Source organism: Microcaecilia unicolor, chromosome 12 (assembly GCF_901765095.1).
Source record: "Microcaecilia unicolor chromosome 12, aMicUni1.1, whole genome shotgun sequence".
In the NCBI taxonomy this organism is placed as follows: Eukaryota; Metazoa; Chordata; class Amphibia; order Gymnophiona; family Siphonopidae; genus Microcaecilia; species Microcaecilia unicolor.
The window spans coordinates 49,913,269-49,939,741 of record NC_044042.1 but is presented as its reverse complement, the minus strand read 5'-3'; the positions used below and the strand labels follow the sequence as shown (position 1 = coordinate 49,939,741).

Below are 26,473 nucleotides of genomic sequence, written 5' to 3'. Positions count from 1 at the left end.
AGAGTTTCCATTCTAAAGTGACACAATCGCAGAGCTCTGTTTACGCCTTTGAGATCGAGCACCAGACGAAAAGAGCCTCCTTTCTTTGGCACTAAGAAATAGATGGAATAACGGCCTAGAAAGCGTTGTGTCACATGAATGGGAACCACAGCCCCCAAGTGAATTAAATTCTTTAACGTATCTCTGACTGCCGCTCTCTTTTGTGGCGATTTGCAAGGAGAATACATGAAAAAATCTGACAGGGGTTGAAAAAATTCTAGTTTGGAACCGTCCCGTATTACCTCTAACACCCACTCGTCTGAAGTCACCATGGCCCATTCTCCCAGAAACAGGGACAGCCGTCCCCCTATCGAATCCGGAAGATGGACCAAGGCCCCATTATTGGGTACGAGCCCCTGTGGTGGGTCTGGAGGCCGAGCCGCCTGGGCGGTGCTCCCCATGAAACGGCTGCTGCTTCTGAGGAAAACGTGGCTTAAAAAAAACAACCCTGACCTGCCTCGGTGATAACGCCTGGCATCCCGGAACCGGGCCCGAGAGGGCCCCACGCGAGAGGCCAATCTAGGCTTGTCCTCTGGCAAACGACGGCCCTTAGAATCTCCCAGTTCCTTAACAATCTTGTCCAAATCATCGCCAAACAGAAGCTTACCTCGAAATGGTAAATGAGCAAGGTGATACTTAGAAGCCGTATCCACCGACCAGTGACGAAGCCACAACCATCGGCGAGCCACTACTGAGAGGGCTACCTCCTTCGCCAATGCCCGAAAAATATCATACAACAAATCCACCAAATAAGCAAGTCCAGCCTCGAGCGAAGGCAAGTTTGCCACCAGCTCCTCCGAGGAGGCCGCCTTCTGCACCCAAGACAGGCACGCCCTGGTTGCATAGGACCCACAGACCTATGCCTGCATGCATAACGCTGCCACCTCGAACAACATCTTTAAAGAAGGTTCTAATTTCCTGTCCTGCGGATCCTTAAGCGCCGTCCCGCCTTCCTCCAGCAACGTAGTCTTCTTAGTAACCGCCGTAATCAACGAATCCACCGTGGGCAAATGCAAAGTTTCCCGCTCTCCTTCCAGAAGCGGATATAAACTCGTCATGGCTCTCGCCACATGCAACCCTGCCTCCAGCGTATCCCACTGTGCCGCAATGAGTACCTTCATTGCTTCATGAATGTGAAAGGTACGGGACAGCTGCTTAGTCCCCAACATAATAGAGGGAGCTGCTGAGGAGGGAGACCGCTGTCCGGAGCAGAGATATTCAAAATCTCCATGGCCCTGGCAATCAGGTTAGCTAATTCCTCCTGGCGAAACAACCGTGCCACCGTGGGATCATATCCCCCCTCAGAAGGCAACTCCCCCTCCTCTAGAAATTCAGACCGGGTCAGTTGGGAAACTTCTGACAACCTCTGTGCACACTGAAACTGAATCCAACCCCCGCGTATCCACACGTGGTCGTTTAGCCAGTGAGGGAGGGGAAGACGAAAAACCCTCCAGAGAGGCCCCCAAAACACCTTCATTGCGGGGGCCCCCCCCCCCCCCCCCCAGATCGTTTGAGTAAGAAGGCTTTGTGCAACAAAAGCACAAACTCGGTGGGGAAAAAGGTGCTCCAGTCTCCTCTACCCCACTGTTTCCAATCTGAGATTCCTCAGAAGGCAGGGGCACCGAGCCATGACACCAGAAGGCCCTGCAGCCGAATACGCCTCCGCATCCAAGATGGCACCCGACAAAATGCAGTGCGGAAAAGGCGCGCCACCTCTGCAACCGCCGCTCCCCTGGAGCCTGCCGTCTGCGCCCCAGCTGATCGCGTCTCAGCTGACGGACGTCCTCGCGCTCCGGGCGCGGAGTCCGCTGCCGCCCGCACCTTCAAAGGCGCAACAACGCCAAAATTATCTGCCGCTGGGCGGGAAGACGACCGCCTGGAGGAGCCCTGCAACGGGGCTGACTGACCCGCAACCCATTCCGGTTGCTCCTGCCCCACCGCCGATCCTTCTTTCCCCCGAGAGTCCCGAGGGCAGGCATCGCACACTCCAGACGCTGCTCTCCGGTTCCCACACCGGAAGCAGCGTTTTACTGATTCCGATGGGGCTGCCATGTGCCCAGCTGACAAATCAGCACAGGAATCCCCCTACCCGCTAACAGAACGGCTCCCCCAGCCTGACTTGCAGCAAACTCCTGGTTACTGTGAGTGCTAGCAAACAACACACAAAATGTGTGCTTGAAAAAAAAAAAAGGAAGAATTTTAAACAGGAGATTAACCACTCACATGCCCCATGACAGGAACCAGCGGGAGGGGGGAGAAAGGGAGGGACCTGGCACCACCAGGTGTCCCTGCTCAGCACCTTAGCGAGCCCTCAACCCCAAGGGGTACCTCAACTCATCCCGAGGGAACGGGCGAGGAGTCCCAAAATCCAAAGCTGCAGAGTTATGACCATCCACCTGCTAGATAGAGAGAATACTGAGGTGTGGGTGGCTACACATGACCATATATAGAGCCTCAGAAGTTCTCTCTATCGCCACCTGCTGGCAGAGGGACATAACCCACCAGTCTCTGGATTGATCTGTGGGACGCTATGGAAATAAGGTTTATTGTTACAGAACTTGAACAGAAAAAGCTGAAATCAGCAAGCAATAACAGGTAACTGAATATGGATCAATTATAAAACTATCTAAACATTTGTTTACTATCTGGGTAGTACCTGGGGAGTTCAGGAAATATAGCTGCTCACAGGGCCTCAGTAAAGAGATCTTTCTCTCTCCGCTCCCCAGCTGAGACTGGGGAAAATCCAGTACCTTTGAGCTAAATTTTAAATCCAGGGTCAATCAGAGCCAAGGGAATCAATTTTGAAAGTAGCTGCCCAATGGTACTGTAGATTGTCTTTCAATAAGCTGAAACTGGAGAAGAGCAAGTCTTCTTCTGCAACTGCTTTAAAACTCAAAACAAGCGCAATTTGCTGGCCAATTAGGAGAAATACATTTCAAGCAATAATTAATACAGTTTTCAGGCTTGGAAACCCACTGTTTTGTCACACCAAGTAATCAGGCTGACCCTCGATTGCCACTGACAGTGAATTCCACCACTTAGCACCTGGTATCTAAAGTCAGCAGAGTGAACTGACTTATAACGCACTCTCGTGCAATCTGGAAGATAAAGTCTAAAGTAATCCCTAGAACCAGAGGTTATATTGCATAAGGGAATAGTTATTAAGGGATGCATATAATTCAGTGTCATGCCATATAATATTTGAAAGACAAACACATAATTTAAAAATAATCCTGGCTTTAATGAGCAACCAGTGCAGCTTGCACAATAATGGAGTGGCTCTATCAAAACACTATACCTTGAGGACAAGTTTAGCTGCAGTATTTTGGGTCATTTGTAACATTTTTAGGACACCCTCCTTACATCCAGCATAGATGGAATTGCAGTAATTGAACTGAGTTAAAACCAAGGATTGAACAAGCAGTCTAAAGATGTCTGTCGAAAAATATGATCTGATTCTCCTTAGCTTCCAAAGAGACCTGAAGGACTTTTTCACTACTGAGGAAACCTGGAGCTCGAACATGAGGTGACTGTCAATTTAATACACACAGGGGGAGAAGGAGGGAGGAGTCAAGATGGCGGTTCGTGCTTGAGGTTCTGCGGGCGCTGAGCTGAGCTTTATCAAATTTTACCTCTCCTAAAAATGCCGCACACAAAGAGAAAAGGTGCAGTGAAGGGCGCTTTGTCGTCGGCTCAATCACTGCCTCCGGGTCAGCGAACGCTACTGCAGTTCACTACGAGCACTCCCGTGGATACTGGTGAGAGGGATCCCGCTGTTGGTCTCGCCGAAGGAGAGGCGTCTCCACTTGGGACGGAAACATTACTGTCCCCGCCAGAACTTAATTCACCGCTTTGCCCTGCAACACTCCGGATGAGCGATGAGGATTTGAAGGGGCCGGAAGTCAGCAACCAAAGGGCCTCAGACGACAGAACTCTCCCCCAGGATGCAGATGGTGTGATCATAGAACCAACGGTTCCCCAAGCGGTGACTTTACACTCTATTTGGACTGCAATTCAACAACTAACATCCGCGGTCAGGAAAACTTCCCAGGATACCGCATTGCTGGTAAATAAGTTTGACTCTTTAACTTTAGCACTGGAAACTGTTAAGACGGAGCAAGCTAATCAAAAGGCTGAAATGACATCGTTAAAAGCTCTTTCAGATACTTTGATGAAAGATAAAATAAAAACTTCCTTGAAATTAGAATCTTTAGATAATTACAACAGAAGATTAAATCTGAGGTTGTTGAATTTTCCTTTTGCAATAGAAGTTTCTCCAATAGATTTCCTTAAACAAAAATTTCATGGAGGTTTTGCTTTACCCACAATCTGCAATACCACCTATTAATAAAGCTTACTATTTGCCTGATAAATTCTCCAAGGCGAATCCAAACGACGATAACCAGTGCCCAGAAATAAATCTACAGAACTTATCAGCATTCTTAGAAGAATCTATCTCGGAAATAACTACTCGGACATTACTTATATCCTTTGTTTTCGAGCAAGATTTAAGGGCATTATTAAAACTTTACTTTAAGAATGCTTCTAAACTGTTTCATGGACAAAAAAATCTGGATTTTTCCAGATGTGATTAAAACTACTCAGGATCGCAGGAGAGCGTTTCTTGTCTATAGAGAAGAAGTTAAATCTATGGGTGCTACTTTTTTGTTAGCTTATCCTTGTAAATGCTGTATCAAATATTTAGGGAACAAATATATATTTTTTTGAGCCTGACCAGTTGAAAAAGTTTATAGATGCCAAAAAATTGACCAAGTAGGGTGTAAAAGGTATTAAGGATGTGGAAGTAAGACGGGCGTAAGAGAACCAGGCCATTTACTTTCTACAAATGTTTTCTTTTAATTTATCTCCTTTATTGCTTTATCCTCCCTCCCCTTCCAATTTTTGTGGTCTAAGAAAGTAGAATATGTTTCAAACAAAATTTTCCTAAGGTTTGCTAAATAATTATATCCTTTGTTTATAGAAATATTGATTAACCTGTGATACAGCAACCAGTATAAGGTATTACTACTGTATTTCCATTTATAAGTTTATCTTGTAAATTTTGAAAAATTTAATAAAGAAATAATTAAAAAAAAAATTAATACACCCAGGGGGTATGACACTCTGTCAATAATAAAATTATTATATGCAGTATGGTCAAAGGGGTTGGTTACCACAAGAAATTTAGTCTTATCTCTTATTTAAGAGAGACTTAAATTCGGAAGCCCAGGATTCCAACAAATCCAGACCAAGCCTAATCTTAGGGACAATTTCTGGAAGACCAGTCTTGAAAGGGATATAGACTGACATCATCCACGTAAATAAAAGTACAGAGCCCTGCTGCGTCTAGCCTTTCACCTAATGGAGTTATTATAACATTGAACAAGACTGGAGAAAGTGATGAGCCCTGTGGCACCCCCCAGTCAGGAGACCAGGAAGGTGAGAGATAACCGACTTCACCTGATAATATCTACATTTTAGGAAGCCACAGAACCATTGGTGGACCTTCCCACACAATCCAAACTAATCCAACAGGCCTAAAAGCAACTCATGATCAACAGGTCAAACGCACTTGATATATCGAATTGCATCACTAAAAACTTAAAGCCTAGACTGACTGCTTTCCTAAATTCAGATACTAAGGTAGTCAAGACTGTCTTGGTACTATAACAAGGTGTAAAGCCTGATGGATTTATGAAAGAGGGAGCAAGAGGAAAGGTGATTCATAAGCAGAGTATCAACTATTCCCTCCAACAACAGGCCTGTAATTAGTAACATCTCCCAATAAAGCCGAGGTGCTCTTAGGGATTGGGGTAAGTATTATGGAACTTTTCCCCTGAGGAAAAGTCCCTTTAGTCAGCATAAATGATATATGAGCTTGAAGGAGGTCAATGAATCCTGCTGGTGCAATTTTTAATAAATAACTCAGACAAGCATCCAACAGGCAATGTGAGGAAGAATACTTTGTGAGAAAGGATTTGACAGTCTCATGAGTGAGTAACAGAAAGGAGGACCACAATCAGTCAGCCGCATACCAGCATTTGGACTAGGTAGATTGAAGCAAGATCGAACGTCAGTGGTTTTAAGAGTGCAACACAGCCCCCCTAATGTTAGTTACTTTATTTGTTTGAAATATGTAGCAAATTGATTAACAGAGGGAATGGTTACAGTTACTGATAGGTTTTCAGTCGATACAAGCTTATTAATAAGGTTAAAGGGCTTATGGGTGTTTTAAGTGGTTGTGACCAATTTGTAGAAGCTAAAACCCTCTACTATAAGAGCAATCTTTTTCTTATAACTCCCGATAGCTTTCCTCCAAAGCATTTTATTCTTGCGCACAATCTTTTCTGGTTCATTTCTGACTTGACTGAAACTGAGGTAATCTGATATCAGAGGGAAAGGCAGGGGAAAGGGCTCATGGGAGTTGAAGCATGGCTGGTACTCGACTTTCTCAGTTTAAGTTGTTTTGCCACTTTTTATTGTATACAACCATGGTGCTTTAGAGCCTACCTGATCACCAGTTGCTCCTGTGGGTACCTGAAGTGGGTCCCTGAGGAGCTCATTAACTGGATTGCAGGTTTCTAAATGAAGAATTCACTGAGAGCTTGAGAACAGTCCATCTGAGTTAGCGGCCCAGCCATAACTTTAAATGTTTCACTGTAGTTTTAAAATTTTATAAGGAGAACTTGTTGACATGCATCTGGTGGGTCCATGAGTGAATAGAATCTTTAATTGTACAGCGCTGCGCAACCCTGGTAGCGCTTTAGAAATGTTAAATAGTAGTAGTAATCTAAAAGGCGAGAAGATGACTAGTACAGGTGTGGAGCTGCCAGGGAACTTAAAAGCCCCTCTGAGCTTGATAGGAGGGAATTAGATTTAGACTGGGGAAATGCAATGTCTCCCAGTCCTGTGGCTCCACCTTTGCTTGACAAGAACCATGTATCCCTCACCTGAGAGGCAGAGACCTAGTTAGCTCACTGCTTCCTCTTCCAATCCTTCAATTTATCTAGAAAACAGCTTCACTTAAAACTGATCATATGGTTAAATCAGGACGCTACCTTTGGTAAAGTGACACAGGTCAGTTAACTCTGGCTCAAGAGGCACTCACCTTTCCACACTGCCTGTAAAGACAGTAATGAAATGTAGGACCTGCTCCAGACAGTCAGCAAAGGTCTCCAACACATCGTCAGCAAAACGCCGCAGAAAGATAAAGAAATCCCCCAGATTATCAGCAAAAAACTCTGAAATTAAAATGGACAGCCAGATGAGATTTCTAGGGCAAATAATCCAAATTGTTATAGAAGCCAGGGAAAGTGCTTTGGCACAGAAAGTATACCTTTTTATGTTTCTTGTAAGGAAAAAAAAAAAATAATATATATATATATATATATATATATATTTTTTTTTTTTTTTTTTTAAACAAACACTTTACATGTCTCAGTGCATTATGTTACACCCAATTCGTGAGCCGGGCATAGATATGGGGATGCATTTTGATTAAAATTTGTAATCAAGATTAATCACACAATTAAAGGTATGTTATTTTTTCCCTACTGCAGCTCCTTGTGACTCTGGGAGTCACAAAGAGATATGGGGTGGGGGAGGGGAATAAATATACTGTGACAAAATAGTGGGATTTTAAACCTGCAAAACTGTATTAATTATTTCTTCATGTGTATTTCTCTAGTTTGGACATCAGGTGGTGCATGTTTATGTTTAAAGCTGTTATAGAGAAATGACTGTTCCTTCTTTAGTTAACACAGATAAGCGGTAACCTACAGTAATGTGGCCAGCTACTTGATGTTCTGGGCTCTGATTGGCCCAGGAGCTCAAAATTCATCTAGGATATACTGGCTTTTTCCCTAGTCTTAGCCAGGGAGAAAAGAGAGAAGGACCTCTTCGCTGAAGCCCTGTGAACAGTTATATTTGATAACCCTTGAGCAGCTGTATGTCCTGATCTCCCCAGGTACTATTTAGATAATATACAAATGTTTAGAGAGTGTTATAATTGATCCATATTTCAGTTACCAGTTATTGTTTTGCTGATTGCACCTTTTCTGTTCATTGTTCTAATTTTTTAAGACAATAAATGTTTTAAGTTTATTGCCTCTGCTTGTCTGGCCTAAGAATCCTAGTGGTTTATGTGTTGGGTCTTTGAGTACTTTCCAGGGACTGGGGGACTACTGAGAGTGTGGCCCCAGCAACCTAGGAATCACTGGGGATAATTTGAGAGCAGGAGACTCGCCCAGAGGTGGTTGGGACCCAGTCGGTGGGAGGAGGGTGATGGTGTACAGCACAGGCGGATCTGAGCAGTGCTGGGGATAAGACCCTCTAAGTGGCCACGGGATAGCCCCAGGCGGGTGGCTAGGCATTACATATACAAACATACCATTAATTGTGATTACTAATTTTAATTAAAATGCAGACATACATTTTTTTTAAATAAAATGTAATGAAAATACAAAAGATCAAACTGACACATTAAAGAATCTAAAACAGCATGAAGAACAGCTATAAACAGCCTTACAGTTTTCATGCCCTACTTCAGAAAAGCAAGCAGTTTATATCTAAATTCTGGTGCAGCTCCAGATGATGGGCTTTCTGCTTTTTTATCCTTTATAAGCGCTAATTTTGTAAACCACTGTTTGTATGTAAAGCATTTTATGTGGAGGAAATGGCTATTATAAAATTGCCTGGTGGTATATGCACATAAAAAGGTAGCACAATAAAAGATAGCTCCTATTTTGCATGTTCTGCACATAAGAGATCTAGGGGTGGGGAGGGGGGAGGCAGAGCTTAGCTGGTGTGATGTTGTACGTTTGTTGAGTCACATGCACATTTACATCTTCAGAACAGGCAAATTTGTGTACTGCTAAGAGCTTTTTTTTTTTTTTTTTTTAATAAAAATATTTTACACAGGCACCTTGGTATCAAAACACCTCCTAAATGCTCACCTGGAATATAGGCCAACATACTGTGCTGCATCTCTGGCAAAGGGAATGTTAGTTCTACTGGTTCTGTGCTATGGTTTCCAATTGCAATCTGTACCAAGAGCAACGCTGTGGACACCTGCAACCTTAGGCAGTTTTGAAGCATCTGGGGCTCTGTCATGGCTGCTTTTGTTGATAGATAGATGGTCATCAGACGTTCAAACTGCTCTCGCATGCTATCTGCGGCAGGACTGGAGTTCTGCTGGGCCTCACGCCAGGCCACCTGCAGCCGGTGTAGGCTTTGGTTTATCTTCACCATATGATCATGTAATCTGTGGATAGCAAAGCACATGCCAGCTAATCAAGTAACAAACAGTCCAGTAGTATCAATATTTCTCCATTTAGTCCATATTCCTATTTCATTTGACCACCCAGCTCAGAACGCTACATACTCCAGTACCACCGCTCAGCTTTACATATCTTCCACTTTTAAGAACAGGTGAGAAAACAGAACAAGACCAACTTATGCAGGGCTCTATTACCACTCAATATGGCTGAAAGGCTGATACTGCTGTCACAAGGAACAGTCTCCAACATTTGTGATAAGATCATGAGCCAGAGGCCTGCTCCCATTCCTGAAACCCTGCCTGCAAATCTAAGCATGGCTTTATCTTGTCTAATCTAAGAGACAAAGACCAAGTGCTCAGAGTACAGATGAATTTTTTTTTAGCCCTTAGAGACAGTGAATATATGAGCTGACTGTTCTCATTGTAACAGCAAACCAACTAAGGGCAGCACTACAGTTGTTTCATAATATGGCCCAGAGGGGAAAACTCAGAAAAGCCTGAAAGCTCCATGATAGTTCCTTGATAAGCGTTCTACAGGAAGGAGGAAGAGGGAGGATTTTGAAAACCTCGAAGAAGCTGCAAATAATCATCGACCTGATCAATCTGCATTTACAGCTGTGATAACCCTAGCTATTCTATTCCTTCAACTTCCTTATAGCCAAAGTCAAAGCTACATTTAGGTAACCAAACCACTAATCATCAGGCGCAAGGTCAGTTACCTGTGGAATCCCAGATGCAGTGAATACTGTGTCAGAACCAAGTTCTCTGTCAGCAGGTTATAGCTAGGAACAAACTCCGGCTCCTGGTCTGTCTCGGCCGGGATCAAACATGTTTCTTTATCCAGACCTTTAAAATAAGATGAAATAAGTAGTGGGTGAATGACCACACAGCTAATAATCAGCCTTCTTCACTGTTAGGTCTGTTCTGGGAAAATTTCAGGAGCATATAGAAGCTGCACCTCTGTGTAATGATATACAAAACTGCAAATATTTGCAGTCTTCCCTCCTCAGTCCTGATTTGGGATCCCTGAGTACCTTGTGCATGGGCACTGACATTTTCCACAGGCTTTCTTCCCTCAAAATACCTTTCATGTGTACATTCCTGCTTTTCCTCTCTTCTTCATTCAGCTCCTTCAGGGCACAGTAGGTAGGGTTAAAGGTCAGGAGCCTGGGAGATTTTGGTTTACAGAAGGGCTGGCACAGTTTCAACAGAGCTGCACCCAGATTCAGGAAGAAGGCATCAGAGGCATACATCTGGAAGAAGATCTCTGGCATCTGATTGGCCCAGATTTTGGTGCGCCCTGCGTTAGAATGCAAACAGTTTCCCAGCCAGGACAGGATGTGATGTTTCGTCTCTGGAGACAGCTGCAGCAGGTTCTTCAGCATTTGATATATTTTCTCATGGAACTGTGCCATGAACTAGACAAGAGAGAAATTTAAGTTTATCAGCTCTACAATAGCGTGGCAACAAAGCTTTAGGTCTGTGTAGTTGCTCCTTGAGATCTACCCCGTCTGTGACACTGTCACAAACAGTTTGAAAGAAAAAAAAAGTGTTTTTATTTTTATAAAAATGCACTAAGACACTACAAATTCGTCATTCTGAGCTGGAAGTGAAGGCATCTGCTGGATAAACATGTAGAACTATGAAACTAGAAGATAACCCAAACCCAATTCCAATCCCATCAACTAACACATACTTGCAAGTTTAGCCAGATAACCTAACCTTTCTGCTCTTCAGGTCCCTTCCACTTTTTATCAGTATGGCTCAGGAAGGGTTGAAGATGCAGTCTTCACCTCCCTCACCTGATGAATATTGGACTCCTGCACGGTTATCTCCTGTGGACTTGATCGTGATGGGTTCAGGAAGTAGTCATGATTCTCCACTACCCCAGGGGTCTTCAGCAGACAAGAGATATTTAGGATCTCACCCAGCAAGGTCTTTTGGTACATCTGACCATTGTTGGAGTCCTGAGGTTGAATATACTCCACAAAAACCTAAAGGGAAGTAGAGAACACACAAAGAAAACTTGTCTGTACAGCTATTAGATAGTACTGGCACCCCCAAGGTTATCAGCATAACCCTGATAGCTCCAATCATTTGATCATCTCCATTATACCAAAGTTTGTCAGCCAGTCATTTTACATAGATTTCTCACTATGTTCATTAAAATTATTTAAAAGTTCAATCTGCTCCTGGCAGTACTACAACCCTACTTACCTTTGCCAGGTCCTTCTGGCGGGTAATATATAGGAGCACATCCAAGTATGTCTGCAGCAGGATCTGGCACAGGCTGAGCTCTCTTATTCTTATTAACAGAACTTCAAACACAGGTGTCATAACTTCCGAGAACGTACGCACCTCCTCATCTGCCAGCAAAGCTTCTATTACCTCCTCCAGAAACTCGCTCACTTCTTCAAAGTCTGACAATGCCAAGAAAAAAACCATCATTTAATCTAAGATTGCTTGCAGTAAGCTTATTGCTTACAGTTAAGAGAAACATTGTGGCCTTGATCCCCAAATCTCTTCAAAAATTATACTTCCCTTTTCTGCACTGCCATATTGTTACTGTACCCATTATTAAGAGTATGCAGGCGGAAAACTTCATTTTTTGTTTTATATTATTTCAGTGCACAGTAAGTGAGAAAATGTGCACTGAAACTGTATTACTACAGGCAATTTCAGATGACAATTCTATAACAGGGCACCTAGGACCCTATTCTACAAAAGGAACAGAGATGCATATTTTCCTTTATAGGATACTAGCGTAACCAGGTACATACACACCTAACAGATCGGTGTGAGAACTTATTCCAGCCATAGAGCTGCATAAGAGTCCTGCCCAGACTCTCCCTCCATGCATATGCTGTCCTTTGCAATTATGCGCCATGCAAGTTAAGTAGGTATTTACAGAATAGTGCTTGGATGGAAGTTTGGAATTTATACAAATGTGCACATTTGCGCATACATGCTATTATTCTAAACATTTATGTGCATAATCAGTGTGTATCCATTAGCACCTATGTTATAGGAGTAACTCCTTGCTATGCACGGAATTGAAACACAAATGGAAGGTTATGCAGTAGAGGTGGTATGACAGAAAGAAGCTTACGAGCTCTTTTAAGTGCTTCCACCATCAGGTCCACCAGCTGCTCGTGAACATTCTGGTTCGGATAGATCTCTGGTGTGAGGAGGATGGTACTTGTGTTCAGTACACTCAGGTTCTTACAGCGCAAGGCATACGGCAGAAGGTTCTCTGGCACTTTGGTTATCTGCAAGGATAAGCAGAGCTCAATTAATTCATGCAGGGCTTTTTTTGAGGGGGTACCGGCACCTTTTCCTATGTCTGCTAAAATTGACCCATGAACCCCAAGTTTTAATGAAAGAGCTCAGGCTCTATACACCAATTTTGCCTTGTCAGATTCTGAGACTGGCTGCAGGGGGCCTGGCTATTGTTGGGTGGGTCCCTCAGTGATCACCCTACTCCTGAAGGGTGGCCTAGCATTTGAGTACCGGCACCTTTTTTGCTAGAAAGAACACACTGAATTCATGTATACCTCTGCAGCATCTCTTTACTCCTAGCACATGCATATGAGCTCTGCGTATACCGTTTAACCCTGACCTACAAAGATCAGCATGTACTTGGCATGCTGATATCTCTAGTATATTACACATACATGGTAGGTGTCACGGAACGCCTAGCCACCCACCTGGGGCTACCCCACAGCCACTTAGATGGTCTATCACCAGCACAGCTCAGGTCCACTTGCACCTGCCGCTTGTGCTCTACACTAGCACCCTCCTCCCACTGACTGAGTCCCAACCGCCTCTGGGCGAGTCTCTCACTCTCAAGGTGTTCCCAGATGATTTCTAGGTTGCTGGGGTCACACTCCCAGTGGTCCCACAGTTCCTAGAAAGCACTCACAGACCCAGCACACAAACCACTAGGATTCTTAGTCAGTCCAGACAAGTAGAGGCAATAAACTAAAAATATTGATCACTGAACCATAAAAGCAGATGGAACAAAAACAGCACATAACAGGTAAGCGAAAATGGATCAATTATAACACTATCTAAACATCTGTTTACTATCTAAATAGCTTTCTTCCTGGTTGAAGCTACACTCATAACCAAGACATGAAGATATTCTCTAACCAGTGTTTTCCTGATATTCTGTAATGTTTGCTTTATTGATGCAGCTTTTCCCATACTCTATACTTGTACATATCCCAGTTTCTTTATTATTTTTCAGGTGCTGCATTAGCTCTTTCTTCATACTGAAATCTTTCTCATACTTAGTGCATGTAAAATGTGTCTCTTTTATACATGTTTCCTGTTGTCCTTGTAGTTCTCCCTTTTGACTGAAGGGTTCTCCATAGTCTGTACTCACCTCAGCGTCAGATCCCTCTGGTAATGTCTCTGCTAGAATGTCAGGTATGGGTTCACTATCCTGACACTCTTCTGGTGGGCTACACACAGCTAGTACTATGGTTATGCAATTTGCCTAGGCCTTTAACATATTTACACGAAAGATATGCTACTTTCTGTCTTGTGAGTCGACAGATATAACATAGTTTATATCATTCAGATGCTTTAAGACCTTGTAAGGTCCTGCCCAGTTAGCCTGAAGTTTATTCTGACAGACTGGAACTAAAACAAAACTCTCTACTACAGGCCTTACGATACCAGTTCTTTTGCTTAGTCTGGGTTGCCTGCAAAATATCTCTGACAAAGCCCACAAGGCCTTCTAAATTTTGCTGCATGTTAACTTCATATTCAATTACAGGGGTGTCAAGAGGTTTCAACTTTCCCCTTCCAATGTTCTCTTATTAGGTCAACAGGCCCTCTCACCCTCTGGCCATAAAGCAGCTCAAATGGGAAGAACCCTGTAGATTCCTGGGGTACTTCTCTGTATGCAAACAGTAAGTAGAGCAAGTACTTCTCCAAGTCTCGGTCTCCTGACTCCACAAAAGTCTTTAAAATATGCTTTAATATCCCATTAAATCTCTCTACCAACCCATTAGTTTCAGGGTGATATGGTGTGGTAAGTATAGATTTCACTCTGTAGTGTGTCCACAGATTCTACATCAGCTCAGGCATAAACTGTCCCTTGGTCAGAGTATTTCTCATAGACATCATACCCGGGAAAATATTTCTAGCAGGGCAGTGGCAATTTTCTCTGCTTCTATTGAGGATAAGGCTACCGCTTCAGAATATCTAGTCGCAAAGCCCACCACTGTCAATATATATCTTTTCCCAGTCCGGCCAGTGCGTATGCGGGTCATCCCCTGATGTCCTGCTACTGGAATGTCATGTGCAATCTGAAGGAGTTGTTCTCTGTATGCTGTGTGTACTATAAGCTGTTTACTTCACTGGCTCCCTATTCGTTTTGGTATACAGTTCAAGCTCCTCTTATTAACCTATAAGTGCATTCACTCTGCTGCCCCTCTCTACCTCTCCACACTCCTTCCCAGGACCTCCGTTCACTAGGCAAATCTCTCCTAATTGTACCCTTCTCCCCCATCGCTAACTCCAGACTCCGTTCCTTTTATCTTGCTGCACCTTATGCCTGGAATAGACTCCCTGAGCCATTACGTCAAGCTCCATCCCTGGCCGCATTCAAATCCGGGCTAAAGGCCTACCTGTTTGATGCTGCTTTTAATTCCTAACTTGTCACTTGCTTGTAACCTTTATCTTGTCTTCCTCTCTTCAATAGTCCCTTCCCATATGTCCTGTCTGTCCCACCCTTATTTGTCCTGTCTTTCTGTCCTATTAGATTGTAAGCTCTCTTGAGCAAAGACTGTCTTTTCTACACGTTAAATTGTGAAGCGCTGCGTACGACTGGTAGCGCTATAGAAATTATCTACAGTAGTAGTACCTTCTATCCAGGGCCTGTTAGGATCAAAGGGATCAGTCTCTCTGTACAAGCCCCCTTTTCATAGGATATGTTCTTTACTAGTCTCAGTGGTTGGCTGACCAGCCCTCTGCCTCAGGGCTTCCAGGTCAGGGTCATAGTGTTGTGCTTCCTGAAAAGCATGTCTGTCTCATATCAGTATCCACATATCTGGAAGGGTCTCTGCTAGTGACTCTGACAAATAAGGGTCATCAGCCTGATCAATAGGTGCGTCAGTTAAGTCAGGCTGTTCCATATTCACAGTCCCAGTCACCTCTGGAACTGGTAATGCTGGGAGCACTGGAGCGCTCCCTCCTGCCACTTGATCAGCCGGTTCCAACTGGACTAGCTCAGGATCTGGAACTGAGAGGTGGTCTCTGCTGTTCTGCTTGTTGGGCAGCCCGGGTCTGACTATGGGTCACCATAGCGGAAATGCTGACTCTGCTATCAAGGGTAATGTTCATTGGACCCATGTCCGTCCCATACAGCATTGGTGCCAGCATGTTTTTCATTATTCCTACTTCTCTGTATCCAGGCTTGGTACCCCAATCCAGAAATACTCGAGCAATGGATACAACAGGGATTTAAAATTCATTGCAGCAATCTGGATAAATGCTTTTGGGCCTTCTGTTCAGCAGTTGGGAATTCATCTTTCTGCCATGTGATTAACTCCAATATATAAAAAGCAATAGAAATTGTCTTCAACAATGCTAATCTTATTTTAAAAAGTCCTTAGAGCATAACATGAGACAGCAGCAAGTATTTTCAATGAGGTTTCTAACCAAGTGGAAACATTTAAATGTTCAAGGGACAACTAGGACCCCTTTGCAGTACATCCCCATACAGTTCCCAGTACCATGGATGTTGTCTATGGAATTGCATCATATCCCCACTCCCTAGTCTGAAGACATTCTCAACCTGTGGTGCTGTACCTCTTCCTGTGCTCTGCGGAAGGAGGCAAACAGATACTGGAGGACATGAGTCTCCCCTGCATCACGATCTGCAGAAAGATTCTGTGTGTTCACCGATGTCATATAAATCAGATGACTTCTTGGGTCTGGGAGAAGCAAGCGAGTGAAAAGAGCCTAACAAACAAAAGAAGAAAAGCATCACACCACCCATCTTAGCACCCAGCATGCCCCAGAACTGACTGCTGCCACATACTGAGGAGGGCTGCAATGAGGCAAATCAAATGTCAGGAATTATTTGGAAAGAAATGGAGAATAAAATAGAGAATATTATAATGCCTCAAAATATTCTACAGCGATACTGCAAATGGAATAGGTTGTACAGTTTTGATCACCTCATCTCAAAAAAGAAAGGAGAACTAGAATAGTAAAGACAAAAAAAAAAAAAAGACAGACGGAATGACTGCCTTATGGAGAAAGGCCAACAAGTTAGGGCTCTTCAGCTTGGAGAACCGATAACAGTAATTTACAAAACCATGACTGAAATGGAAAAGATTAGTAGGGAATAGTTATTTATTCCTTCAAACAATACTCAGGGGCACTCCATCAAATTAACAGGTAGCAAACTTAAACCAAAAAATATATATATTTTTTTTTTACCTCAACACACAATGGGGCATATTTTTTTTACCTCAACACACAATGGGGCTGTAGAATAACATGCTAGAGGATGATGCCAAGACATTTATCAGAGCTGTTTTTTAAAAGGGAATACGTTTCTGGGAATTATCCAGGTAGACTTGGGAAAGCTACCACTTATTCCTGGGAGTGAGCTGCGAGGAGTGATCAACTCATTGGGATCCAGTTGGTACTTCCTAGTAATCTGAACTGACCACTGTCAGAGCTAGGATGCTCAGCTCCATAAGCCTCTGGTCTGATCTCACATGACACCCAGCATCGTGTATCTCAGCACTGCCACCCAACTCAACACCCTGTGTACCTCAATCTGTTCACGGACTATTTTCCTGAGCTTCAACAATTAGTATGCAGCCTTGAGGTACCAAATTAAGGAAAGTAGTAATCCAAGGAAACCAGGGTTTAAATTCCACTGCAGCTCCTTGTAATCTTGGGCAAGTCACTTAACCTTCCATTGTCTCAGGAACAAACTTACCCCCATTTACTAAACTGTGTTGCAATGCCAACCCAGCCCTGGAAGAAAATATGAATGAGGATGTGGATGAACGTTTAAACTGCTTTCTTCTAGTTGACTGTATTTCTTTCCTATTTTACACTGTAATTCTTTCTACTTTTATTTAGTTTTAGTATTTGTTAACTGCTTTGCTCTGTTCGTCAGTTAAGAAGGTATATCAAGTTATGAATAAATAAATGGGCTGTGTCAGCACTAGTGCACATTAGTAAACAGTGGGGTTAGATTGTAAGCCTTCTGGGACAGAGAGATATCTAATGTACATTAATCTAATTCACACTGAACTATTGAGAAAGGCATGAGTTAAATCCAAAGTCCTCCCTCCAACAGTTCCCTTTCCAAACATCATCTACCTGTTCAACATTATCCATATCCAACCAGTCCTGCCCATCTAGGTCTGCCCCCATTTCTTCCAGGTACACACAGCGCACAGGAATACCATTTCCACTTTTTACACTGGGGTCACCTGTGAAAGGAAAAAAATGTAAAACTTTATAATTTACATGTGTCTGGTTATATGTAACATAAGCAACACCTTATGGTATAATGTTATTTTAAGGAATTTGTACAAGCCCCTCCCCCAGTCATCTCATGCGCTCTCCCCCCCCCCATCTTCAAGCAAGTTGCAACAAGAAACTTTGAAGCTCCATTCAATGACTGTCTCATGTCACACTGTACCAAGCTCAGAGGATGGAAGACCATCAGCCTGTCCCCATAAGAACAAATCACTGGATGTGCCTGGCTCAAAGCTGCAGAAGAGTTTAAGAAGATAACAGGCTCGTTCTAGTTGCTGTAGAAACAAGAACCCTATTACTACAAGTGCCACGCACTGTTATCCAGGGTGATGAGGAAGATTCTCTGAATCATGTGATTGATGTTGAGCTGCTCACAAAGCTCCTGTTGAGAACGGAACGAGCGGCTGATCTCGGCCACAGAGTCATCGTAGTCATCCAGGCTCTCTGACACACTGTTATCTGAATCATCCAGGCTACCTGTGGCTTCATCTAGAGCAAAGCACAAACAGCCCATTTAGACTCAGGTCTCTCACTGAGAACCATAAACAGCACAGCTAGAAAATGGATATGGTTGATACATTTTACTTGAGACCCAACTGCATTGTCATACTTATTACAACCATTTGGGTAATGAGTTCCAAAAGGGTCTCAGATTAATGGATGATATTCTTATGCTTAATTTGTTCTGGTAAGTTTCAATTTCTCCCTTAGGGATGGATTCTTAACCTGGAAATTCCTTTCCCTAACCATCACAGGATATCTTAGTACATCTACCAAGAATAAATTTCTTCCTAATGAGTTCTGCTGGATCTTGGTTTGTATTCTAACAGGTAATATCTGCTGTACCTGAATGTAACATTCTTGAGCTGCTACTGGAAAAGGCATGAGCTAAGTTCAAAACCCAGCCCATGAGCTTCTTACCTGTAAGCTCCCTCAGCTGCTGTTTCTGGACAGCTGCAAATTGTTTGGCATCTGCTAAGGAGCTGAAGAGAGCTGCAAAGGGATTCCTGGAGATACTGTTGTTATTCTCCTGATCAGTCATTTCATGTAAAATGTTGTTCCATCCAGATTCAGGAAGAGGGGGACTAAAGAGGGGGGGAAAAAACCCAAACTTGATATCTGTAATCCTCGGTGTCCCAGCCAAGCACTCTACTACTGCAATCTTTATTGTAGTTTCTCCATACGTGTGGAATGGGGTGGGGCACTAGGGACATGACCAAACCAGCATTCTTCATTATATGGCCTCAAAAGACCTTCAAGTTTTTTTTAGGCTTGATAAGAGGCTTTTCTGGGCAGTTTACAATAATACATCACACCAGAGATATGAAAAGAAATACATTTAAAAACAGGAAACAGAGGAGAGTAGGTCAAGTTGCTAGTCTTCAGGCCCAACTGTGCAGCAGGCATGAGACAGTGGATCATAGATCAAAGACAACCTTAAAATAGGAAGGTCTTAAGATTTGATTTGAATCTAGCATGGGAATCTTCCAAGCGAATGCATGAGGGAAGTGCGTTCCAAAGGGTTGGGGAGAGGAAGAGAACCAGGAACCCATCTAACCAAAGAGATAGATATTCCACTGTCCCTGAGTTTTCCACCCACTGTCACTCTCAGTTGCAGGCACAGTCTGTACAAAATTTCACTGAAGAGAAAGAAATACAGCCTGGAGGGCCCTAATGTAAGGATCAAGGCACCATAAGAATATTCATATTTAGTCACAAATTGAAGAGTGAGCCAGTTTCTATGATTATTTCTAAAAGAGGAATTATAAAACAGGAGTTACAGAAATATGTTTTCATTTGTGCCACTTCAATAAGCAAGGTACTGCTTCGATTAATGAGGCCTTAAATAAGTTTTTAGAAATTCCTGTATGAGGGATATCAAGAATGCCTAATGAGGGGAAATTATGTCTGCCAGCACAGGAGCCAGCTTTGTGGGTGCTTGAGCACCCCCAATATTGAGAAAATTCCTTGTATGTGTCCAGGGAGGGGATATTTCCATTGGGCTTAGCACCCCCAATAATTTTGAAAATTTGGCTTCTATGTCTGCCAGACATACCACATACAAAATGAGCAGTGATTTTAAGAGTGTGGCGTGCTAGTTAACAACATTGTATTCCATGCTGGTCAGGTCAATAACTCTGGGGTTACTAGAGTACCACTCCCTTTTAGTGAAAATACACTTCTAAATTTGTTTTCATGATACAGAATGAGAAAGAGGCATGTGTATATTGTTACGGGTGTAGAGCTATGTGCATATTAGTTTTCTGCCCCTGCCCATATCTATTTAGAAAACATAAATCAAACCACATTCTTTTTATGGGCTAGGGCAAATGGGAAAATTAGGTTCTTACCATGGTAATTTTCTTTCCTTTAGTCACAGCAAATGAATCCATTATGAATGGGTTCTATCCACCTACCAGCAGGGGGAGATAGAGAACACTGAAAACCATAGTGCCTCCTGGATGGCTAGCTCCATCTGCCTCTCAGTATTTGAAGATTCCAAAGCAGTGTTACACCGCTAAGTAGAATAACATGAACTTTCCTCACAGTGAAAGAAGGCCCCAGAACAGGAGCATTAACTCAAAGGAGGGACGAACTGAACCTCCTGTAGAAGAACAGAAATCCTGAAGACAGTTTTCCAACTTCTCCCGATGAGGGAACATATCTACAGGAAAAACTGAACTCAAAACAGAATCAAACAATCAGTCAGGCAGGGATCATGGATTCATCTGCCGTGACTAAAGGAAAGAAAATTACCAAGGTAAGAACCTAATTTTCCCTTCCTTGTCACCAGCAGCAGATGAATCCATTACGAATGGGATGTATCAAAGCAATCCCTAGATAGAGTGGGAACAAGCCACACCACGTGCAAGTACTTGTGCTCCAAAACGTGCGTCCCTCCTGGCAGCCACATCCAGCCTGTAATGTCGAGCAAAAGAAAGTTTAGAAGCCCAAGTAGCTGCACCCCAAGAGAAAGAAATCACTCTTGTGGAATGTGCCTTAAAGGCGTCAGGCGGAGGCCGGCCGGCCAACAGATATGCAGAAAAAATAGCTTCTCTGAGCCAGCGGGCTATAGTGGCTTGAGACACTGGAGACCCTCTGCGAGGACCTGATAACAATACAAAAAGGTGATCAGAGGTCCTGAAAACATTTGTCATTTGCGGGTACTGCAACAGAGCCCGGTGCACATCCAGAAGGTGCAACTGCCCAAAGGATTCTGGAAACTCCTCCCTAGCAAAGGAGGGTAGAAAAATAGGCTAGTTTAGTTGAAACGCTGAAACCACCTTAGGCAGGAAGGAAGGCACAGTACGTACCATTACTCCGGACTCTGAGAATTGCAGAAATGGGTCTCAACAGGACAGCGCCTGGAGCTCAGACACCCATCTCGCCAATGTAAAGGCCACCAAGAAGACTGTCTTTAGAGTCATATCCTTCTCCGAAGCCCACTGCAGCGGCTCGAAGGGCGAACACTGAAGAGCCTTTAAAACTAGCCCCAGGTTCCAAGATGGACAAGGTGCCTGCACGGGAGGACGGAGCCGAAGCACCCCTCTAAGAAACCGTGCAATGTCTGGATGCGCAGCTAAAGAGAGGCCCTCAACCTTCCCATGAAGGGAGGCCAATGCTGCCACTTGCACCCGCAGGGAATTATAGGCCAAGCCTTTTTGTACATCATCCTGCAAAAAGTCCAGAATCGGCGAGACAGAAGCCCACATGGATGTGATCGCTTTTGAAACACACCAAGACTCAAACTGGCGCCAAATCCGGGCATACGCAACGGAAGTGGACCGCTTGCGGCCTGCAAAAGAGTGGAGATGACCTTGTTGGAATAGCCTTTGTCTCTGAATTGCGCCCTCTCAATAGCCATGCCATAAAACCAAAGCGGCAGGGTTCCTCCATGGTCGCCAGGCCCTGCGACAACAGGTTCGGTACCAGAGACAATGGAAGGGGAGCCTCCACCAGCATCCGCCGGAGGTCCGCATACCACGGCCTCCTGGGCCAATTTGGGGCAATGAGAATCACCACTCCTTGATGCAGGCGAATTCGCAGGAGTACTCGCCCTATCAAGGGCCAAGGAGGGAACACATACAGGAGGCCCTGAGGCCAGGGTTGAGCCAAGGCATCCAACCCCGCCGAGCGAGGATCTCTCCGTCTGCTGTAAAAGCACGGGACTTTGGCATTTGCACTTGGCGCCATAAGATCCGCTACGGGTGTCCCCCATTTGGCACAGATCTGAAGGAACACTTCGTCTGCCAGTTCCCACTCCGCTGGGTCGATTTGATGCCTGCTTAGATAATCGGCTTGCATGTTGCTCTGACGTGCAATGTGAGCTGCTGACAGAAACTGCAGATGTAGCTCAGCCCAGTGGCAAATCTGTTCGGCCTGCGCGGCCAGTGCACTGCACTGAGTGCCGCCTTGTCGATTTACGTAGGCCACTGCTGTCGTGTTGTCCGACAGAACTCTGACAGCCAGTCCCTCCAGGGTCGTGCGAAAGGCCAGAAGCGCCTGGAAAATCGCTTTCAGCTCCAAGCAATTGATGGACCACTCCAATTCCTCGGGTGTCCACAGACTCTGGGCATGCCTCCCCTGGCAATGTGCGCCCCAGCCCTTCAGGCTGGCATCTGTTACCTACCAGGCACCAGGTGGGGAGCGCTAGCGGCATTCCTCGCTGCAGCTTGCTGTCTGACAGCGACCACGCCATACTGAGCCGGGCCGCAGGGAGCCATGTGAGTCTGCGCTGATAATCCAGAGACACTGGAGACCACCGTTGTAGCAGGGAACACTGCAGCGGTCTCATGTGCGCTCTCGCCCAAGGCACCACTTCTAGGGTGGCCGTCATCGACCCCAACAGCTGGACAACGTCCCAAGCTCGCGGGCGAGACATTCTCAGGAGCAGACGGACCTGGTTCTGAAGCTTGCACCGCCTTTGCTCGGGAAGGAAAACCAACCCCGAGGCTGTGTCGAACCGGACCCCCAAATATTCTAGAGATTGAGAGGGGGTCAGGTGACTTTTGGCAATATAGACGACCCAGCAATGAGATTGCAGTACGGAGACCACTCTACTACTACTACTACTACTATTTAGCATTTCTATAGCGCTACAAGGCGTACGCAGCGCTGCACAAACATAGAAGAAAGACAGTCCCTGCTCAAAGAGCTTACAATCTAATAGACAAAAAAATAAATAAAGTAAGCAAATCAAATCAATTAATGTGACGGGAAGGAAGAGAGGAGGGTAGGTGGAGGCGAGTGGTTACAAGTGGTTACGAGTCAAAAGCAATGTTAAAGAGGTGGGCTTTCAGTCTAGATTTAAAGGTGGCCAAGGATGGGGCAAGACGTAGGGGCTCAGGAAGTTTATTCCAGGCGTAGGGTGCAGCGAGACAGAAGGCGCGAAGTCTGGAGTTGGCAGTAGTGGAGAAGGGAACAGATAAGAAGGATTTATCCATGGAGCAGAGTGCACGGGAAGGGGTGTAGGGAAGGACGAGTGTGGAGAGATACTGGGGAGCAGCAGAGTGAGTACATTTATAGGTTAGTAGAAGAAGTTTGAACAGGATGCGAAAACGGATAGGGAGGCAGTGAAGGGTCTTGAGGAGAGGGGTAGTATGAGTAAAGCGACCCTGGCGGAAGACGAGACGGACAGCAGAGTTTTGAACCGATTGGAGAGGGGAGAGGTGACTAAGTGGGAGGCCAGCAAGAAGCAGATTGCAGTAGTCTAAACGAGAGGTGACAAGGGTGTGGATGAGGGTTTTGGTAGAGTGCTCGGAAAGAAAGGGGCGGATTTTACGGATGTTGTAAAGAAAGAAACGACAGGTCTTGGCAATCTGCTGGATATGAGCAGAGAAGGAGAGAGAAGAGTCAAAGATGACCCCAAGGTTTCGAGCTGAGGAGACAAGGAGAATGAGAGAGCCATCAACAGAAATAGAAAACGGGGGGAGCGGGGAGGTGGGTTTGGGGGGGAAATGAGAAGCTCGGTTTTGGTCACATTTAATTTCAGGTGGCGTTGAGACATCCAGACAGCAATGTCAGACAAGGACGCTGAAACTTTGGTTTGGATGCAAGGTGAGATATCAAGGGTAGAAAGGTAGATTTGGGAGTCATCAGCATAGAGATGGTAGGAAAAGCCATGGGATGAGATTAATGAACCAAGGGAAAAAGTGTAGATAGAAAAGAGGAGGGGACCAAGAACAGAACCCTGAGGTACGCCGACAGGCAGAGGGATAGAAGTAGAAGAGGATTCACCAGAGTGAACACTAAAGGTGCGGAGGGAGAGGTAGGAAGAGAACCAGGAAAGGACAGAGCCCTGGAATCCAAGTGAGGACAGGGTATCGAGCAGTATGCTGTGATCGACAGTGTCAAAAGCAGCGGAAAGATCAAGAAGAATGAGGATAGAATATTGACCTCTGGATTTAGCCAGTAATAGGTCATTGGAGACTTTAGTAAGCGCAGTTTCGGTTGAGTGGAGAGGGCGAAAACCAGATTGTAGTGGGTCAAGAATAGCATGTGAGGAGAGAAAATCAAGGCAGCGGCGGTGAACAGCACCACGCTCAAGTAATTTGGAGAGAAAAGGAAGGAGGGAGATGGGTCGGTAATTAGAGGGACAAGTAGGGTCGAGTGAAGGCTTCTTAAGGAGAGGTGTGACCACAGCATGTTTAAAGGCAGCAGGGACAGTCGCAGTGGAAAGTGAGAGGTTGAGAATGTGACAGATAAAAGGAATAAGAGCAGGAGAGATGGCATTAAGAAGGTGGGTGGGAATGGGATCAGAGGAACAGGTGGTACATTTTGAGGAAGAAAGGAGAAGTGTAGTTTCCTCAACAGTAACTTCAGGAAAGGAGGAAAGGGAATGAGGGGAAGGAGAGAGAGAGAGGGGAACGGACTAGTGGAGGGAGAGGTGGTGAGGTAGAGAAAGCAAGGTTTATCTTTTGAACCTTGTTGTGAAAGAATTCAGCAAGGGTCTGAGGAGACTCTGGCTGTAACATGACGACTCTCCTTTGCAGAGTCCGCTCTGATGAGCCAGTCGTCTAGGTAAGGGTGAACCCAATTACCCTCTCTCCTGAGGAAGGCAGCTACTACCACCATTACCTTGGAAAAGGTTCAGGGAGCTGTGCAAGGCCAAAAGGCAAGGCCCGAAACTGGAAGTGTTTTCCCAACACTGCAAAACGGAGAAACCGTTGGTGCGGGGGCCAAATAGGAATGTGCAAGTAAGCTTCTTTCAGGTCCAGAGATGTGAGAAACTCTCCTGGCTGTACCGCCGCAATGACGGAGCGCAGGGTTTCCATGGGTCGAAAAGACCCGCCTTTTCGCGGCACCACAAAGTAAATGGAGTAACGACCGCAGCCGCGATTGGCGGGAGGCACAGGGATCACTGCTCCCAGGTGCAACAAGCCTTGCAAGGTCTCCTCTACTGCCGCCCGTTTGACGGCAGTGCCGCATCTGGACTCCACAAACACGTCTCTCACCGGGGCATTGAATTCCAATTTGTAGCCGTCTCTGATCAGGTCCAAACCCCACTGGTCTGAAGTAATCTTGACCCATTCCTCGAAAAAGAGGGAAAGACGTCCTCCTACTGCAGGCATCGAGGAGTGGGCCGGTGCCCCATCATTGAGAGGGTCGCCCATGAACTCCAGGCCTTGAGCCGGGCACTGCGGAACGCTTGCCCGAGCGAAAGGAGTTCCTCTGCTGAAAACGGGCATGTGAAGCAAACCCGGCAGAGCGCCCCAGGCGGTACCTTCTGGCTTCATGGAAGCGAGGTCTGGAAGAGGAGGGAACCGCCTAACCCTTGGAAGAAGGCCGCGGCCTATCCTCAGGTAGCCATTGGGGTTTAGCATCCCCCAGGCCCTTGACAATTTTCTCCAACTCCTCACCAAAAAGGAGAAGGCCCTGGAAGGGTAACTTCACCAACCTTTACTTAGAGGCCATGTCCGCTGCCCAATGCCACAGCCATAGAAGGCGGCGAGCGGCCACTGCCACTGCCATCTGTTTAGCCGAAGCTCTGACCAGATCATAAAGGGCGTCAGCCAAAAAGGACAAGGCCGACTCCATCCACGGTGCCACCTCTGTAAGGGGCTCCGCACCATCCCCGGGCTGTTCCACTGCCTATTGCAACCAAGCGAGGCAGGCTCGAGCAGCATAACAACTGCACACAGACGCCCGTAAGGCTAGGCCTGAAATCTCAAAGGACCGTTTCATAGCTGATTCCAGTCGTCGGTCCTGCATGTCCTTCAGGGCGACCCCTCCCTCTACTGGAAGGGTAGTCTTCTTTATCACAGCCGTGACCAGGGTATCCACTTTAGGCACGGCCAAGCGCTCCATTGCCCTGGCAACTTTCAAAGGCCCCTCGGGGTCAGTCCATTGAGCCAAAATAAGCTCTTGGATGGAGTCATGTAAAGGAAAGGCTCGAGCAGGCTTCTTAGTACTTGCCATCCTCGGATTACCAGAGGAGGTCTCGCCAAGCGCAAGATCTTCAATAGAGGGCCTGCAAGGTGTCAGAAATAAGCGCTGGCAGCTCCTCGCGGTGGAAAATCCTAACCGCGGAGGGATCATCTGGATCCAGTGGCAGTCCTGCACCTTCCTCTGGCTCCTCGGACCACGAAGGCCTGCCAGACCCCTCGGAGTCCCCACAGCCCGACCGGGGGGGGGGGG

General features: G+C 45.4%; 1 protein-coding gene across 3 annotated transcripts in view; it reads right to left on the bottom strand.

Annotated features, from left to right (window-relative positions):
* UBE4A (ubiquitination factor E4A) overlaps positions 1-26,473 on the bottom strand; it is a 66,325-nt gene that overhangs the window by 22,769 nt on the left and 17,083 nt on the right. For all 3 annotated transcript variants that reach the window (XM_030220946.1, XM_030220944.1, XM_030220945.1), the window contains 11 exons: positions 18,758-18,921; positions 18,152-18,325; positions 17,675-17,787; positions 16,139-16,291; positions 12,426-12,585; positions 11,534-11,736; positions 11,119-11,310; positions 10,401-10,734; positions 10,036-10,162; positions 8,994-9,301; positions 7,148-7,280 (listed from right to left, as the gene is read on the bottom strand). In XM_030220946.1, the coding sequence (XP_030076806.1) occupies positions 7,148-7,280; positions 8,994-9,301; positions 10,036-10,162; positions 10,401-10,734; positions 11,119-11,310; positions 11,534-11,736; positions 12,426-12,585; positions 16,139-16,291; positions 17,675-17,787; positions 18,152-18,325; positions 18,758-18,878 (2,018 nt within the window). In that variant the 5' untranslated portion in view covers positions 18,879-18,921. The remainder of the gene's footprint in view (positions 1-7,147; positions 7,281-8,993; positions 9,302-10,035; positions 10,163-10,400; positions 10,735-11,118; positions 11,311-11,533; positions 11,737-12,425; positions 12,586-16,138; positions 16,292-17,674; positions 17,788-18,151; positions 18,326-18,757; positions 18,922-26,473) is intronic.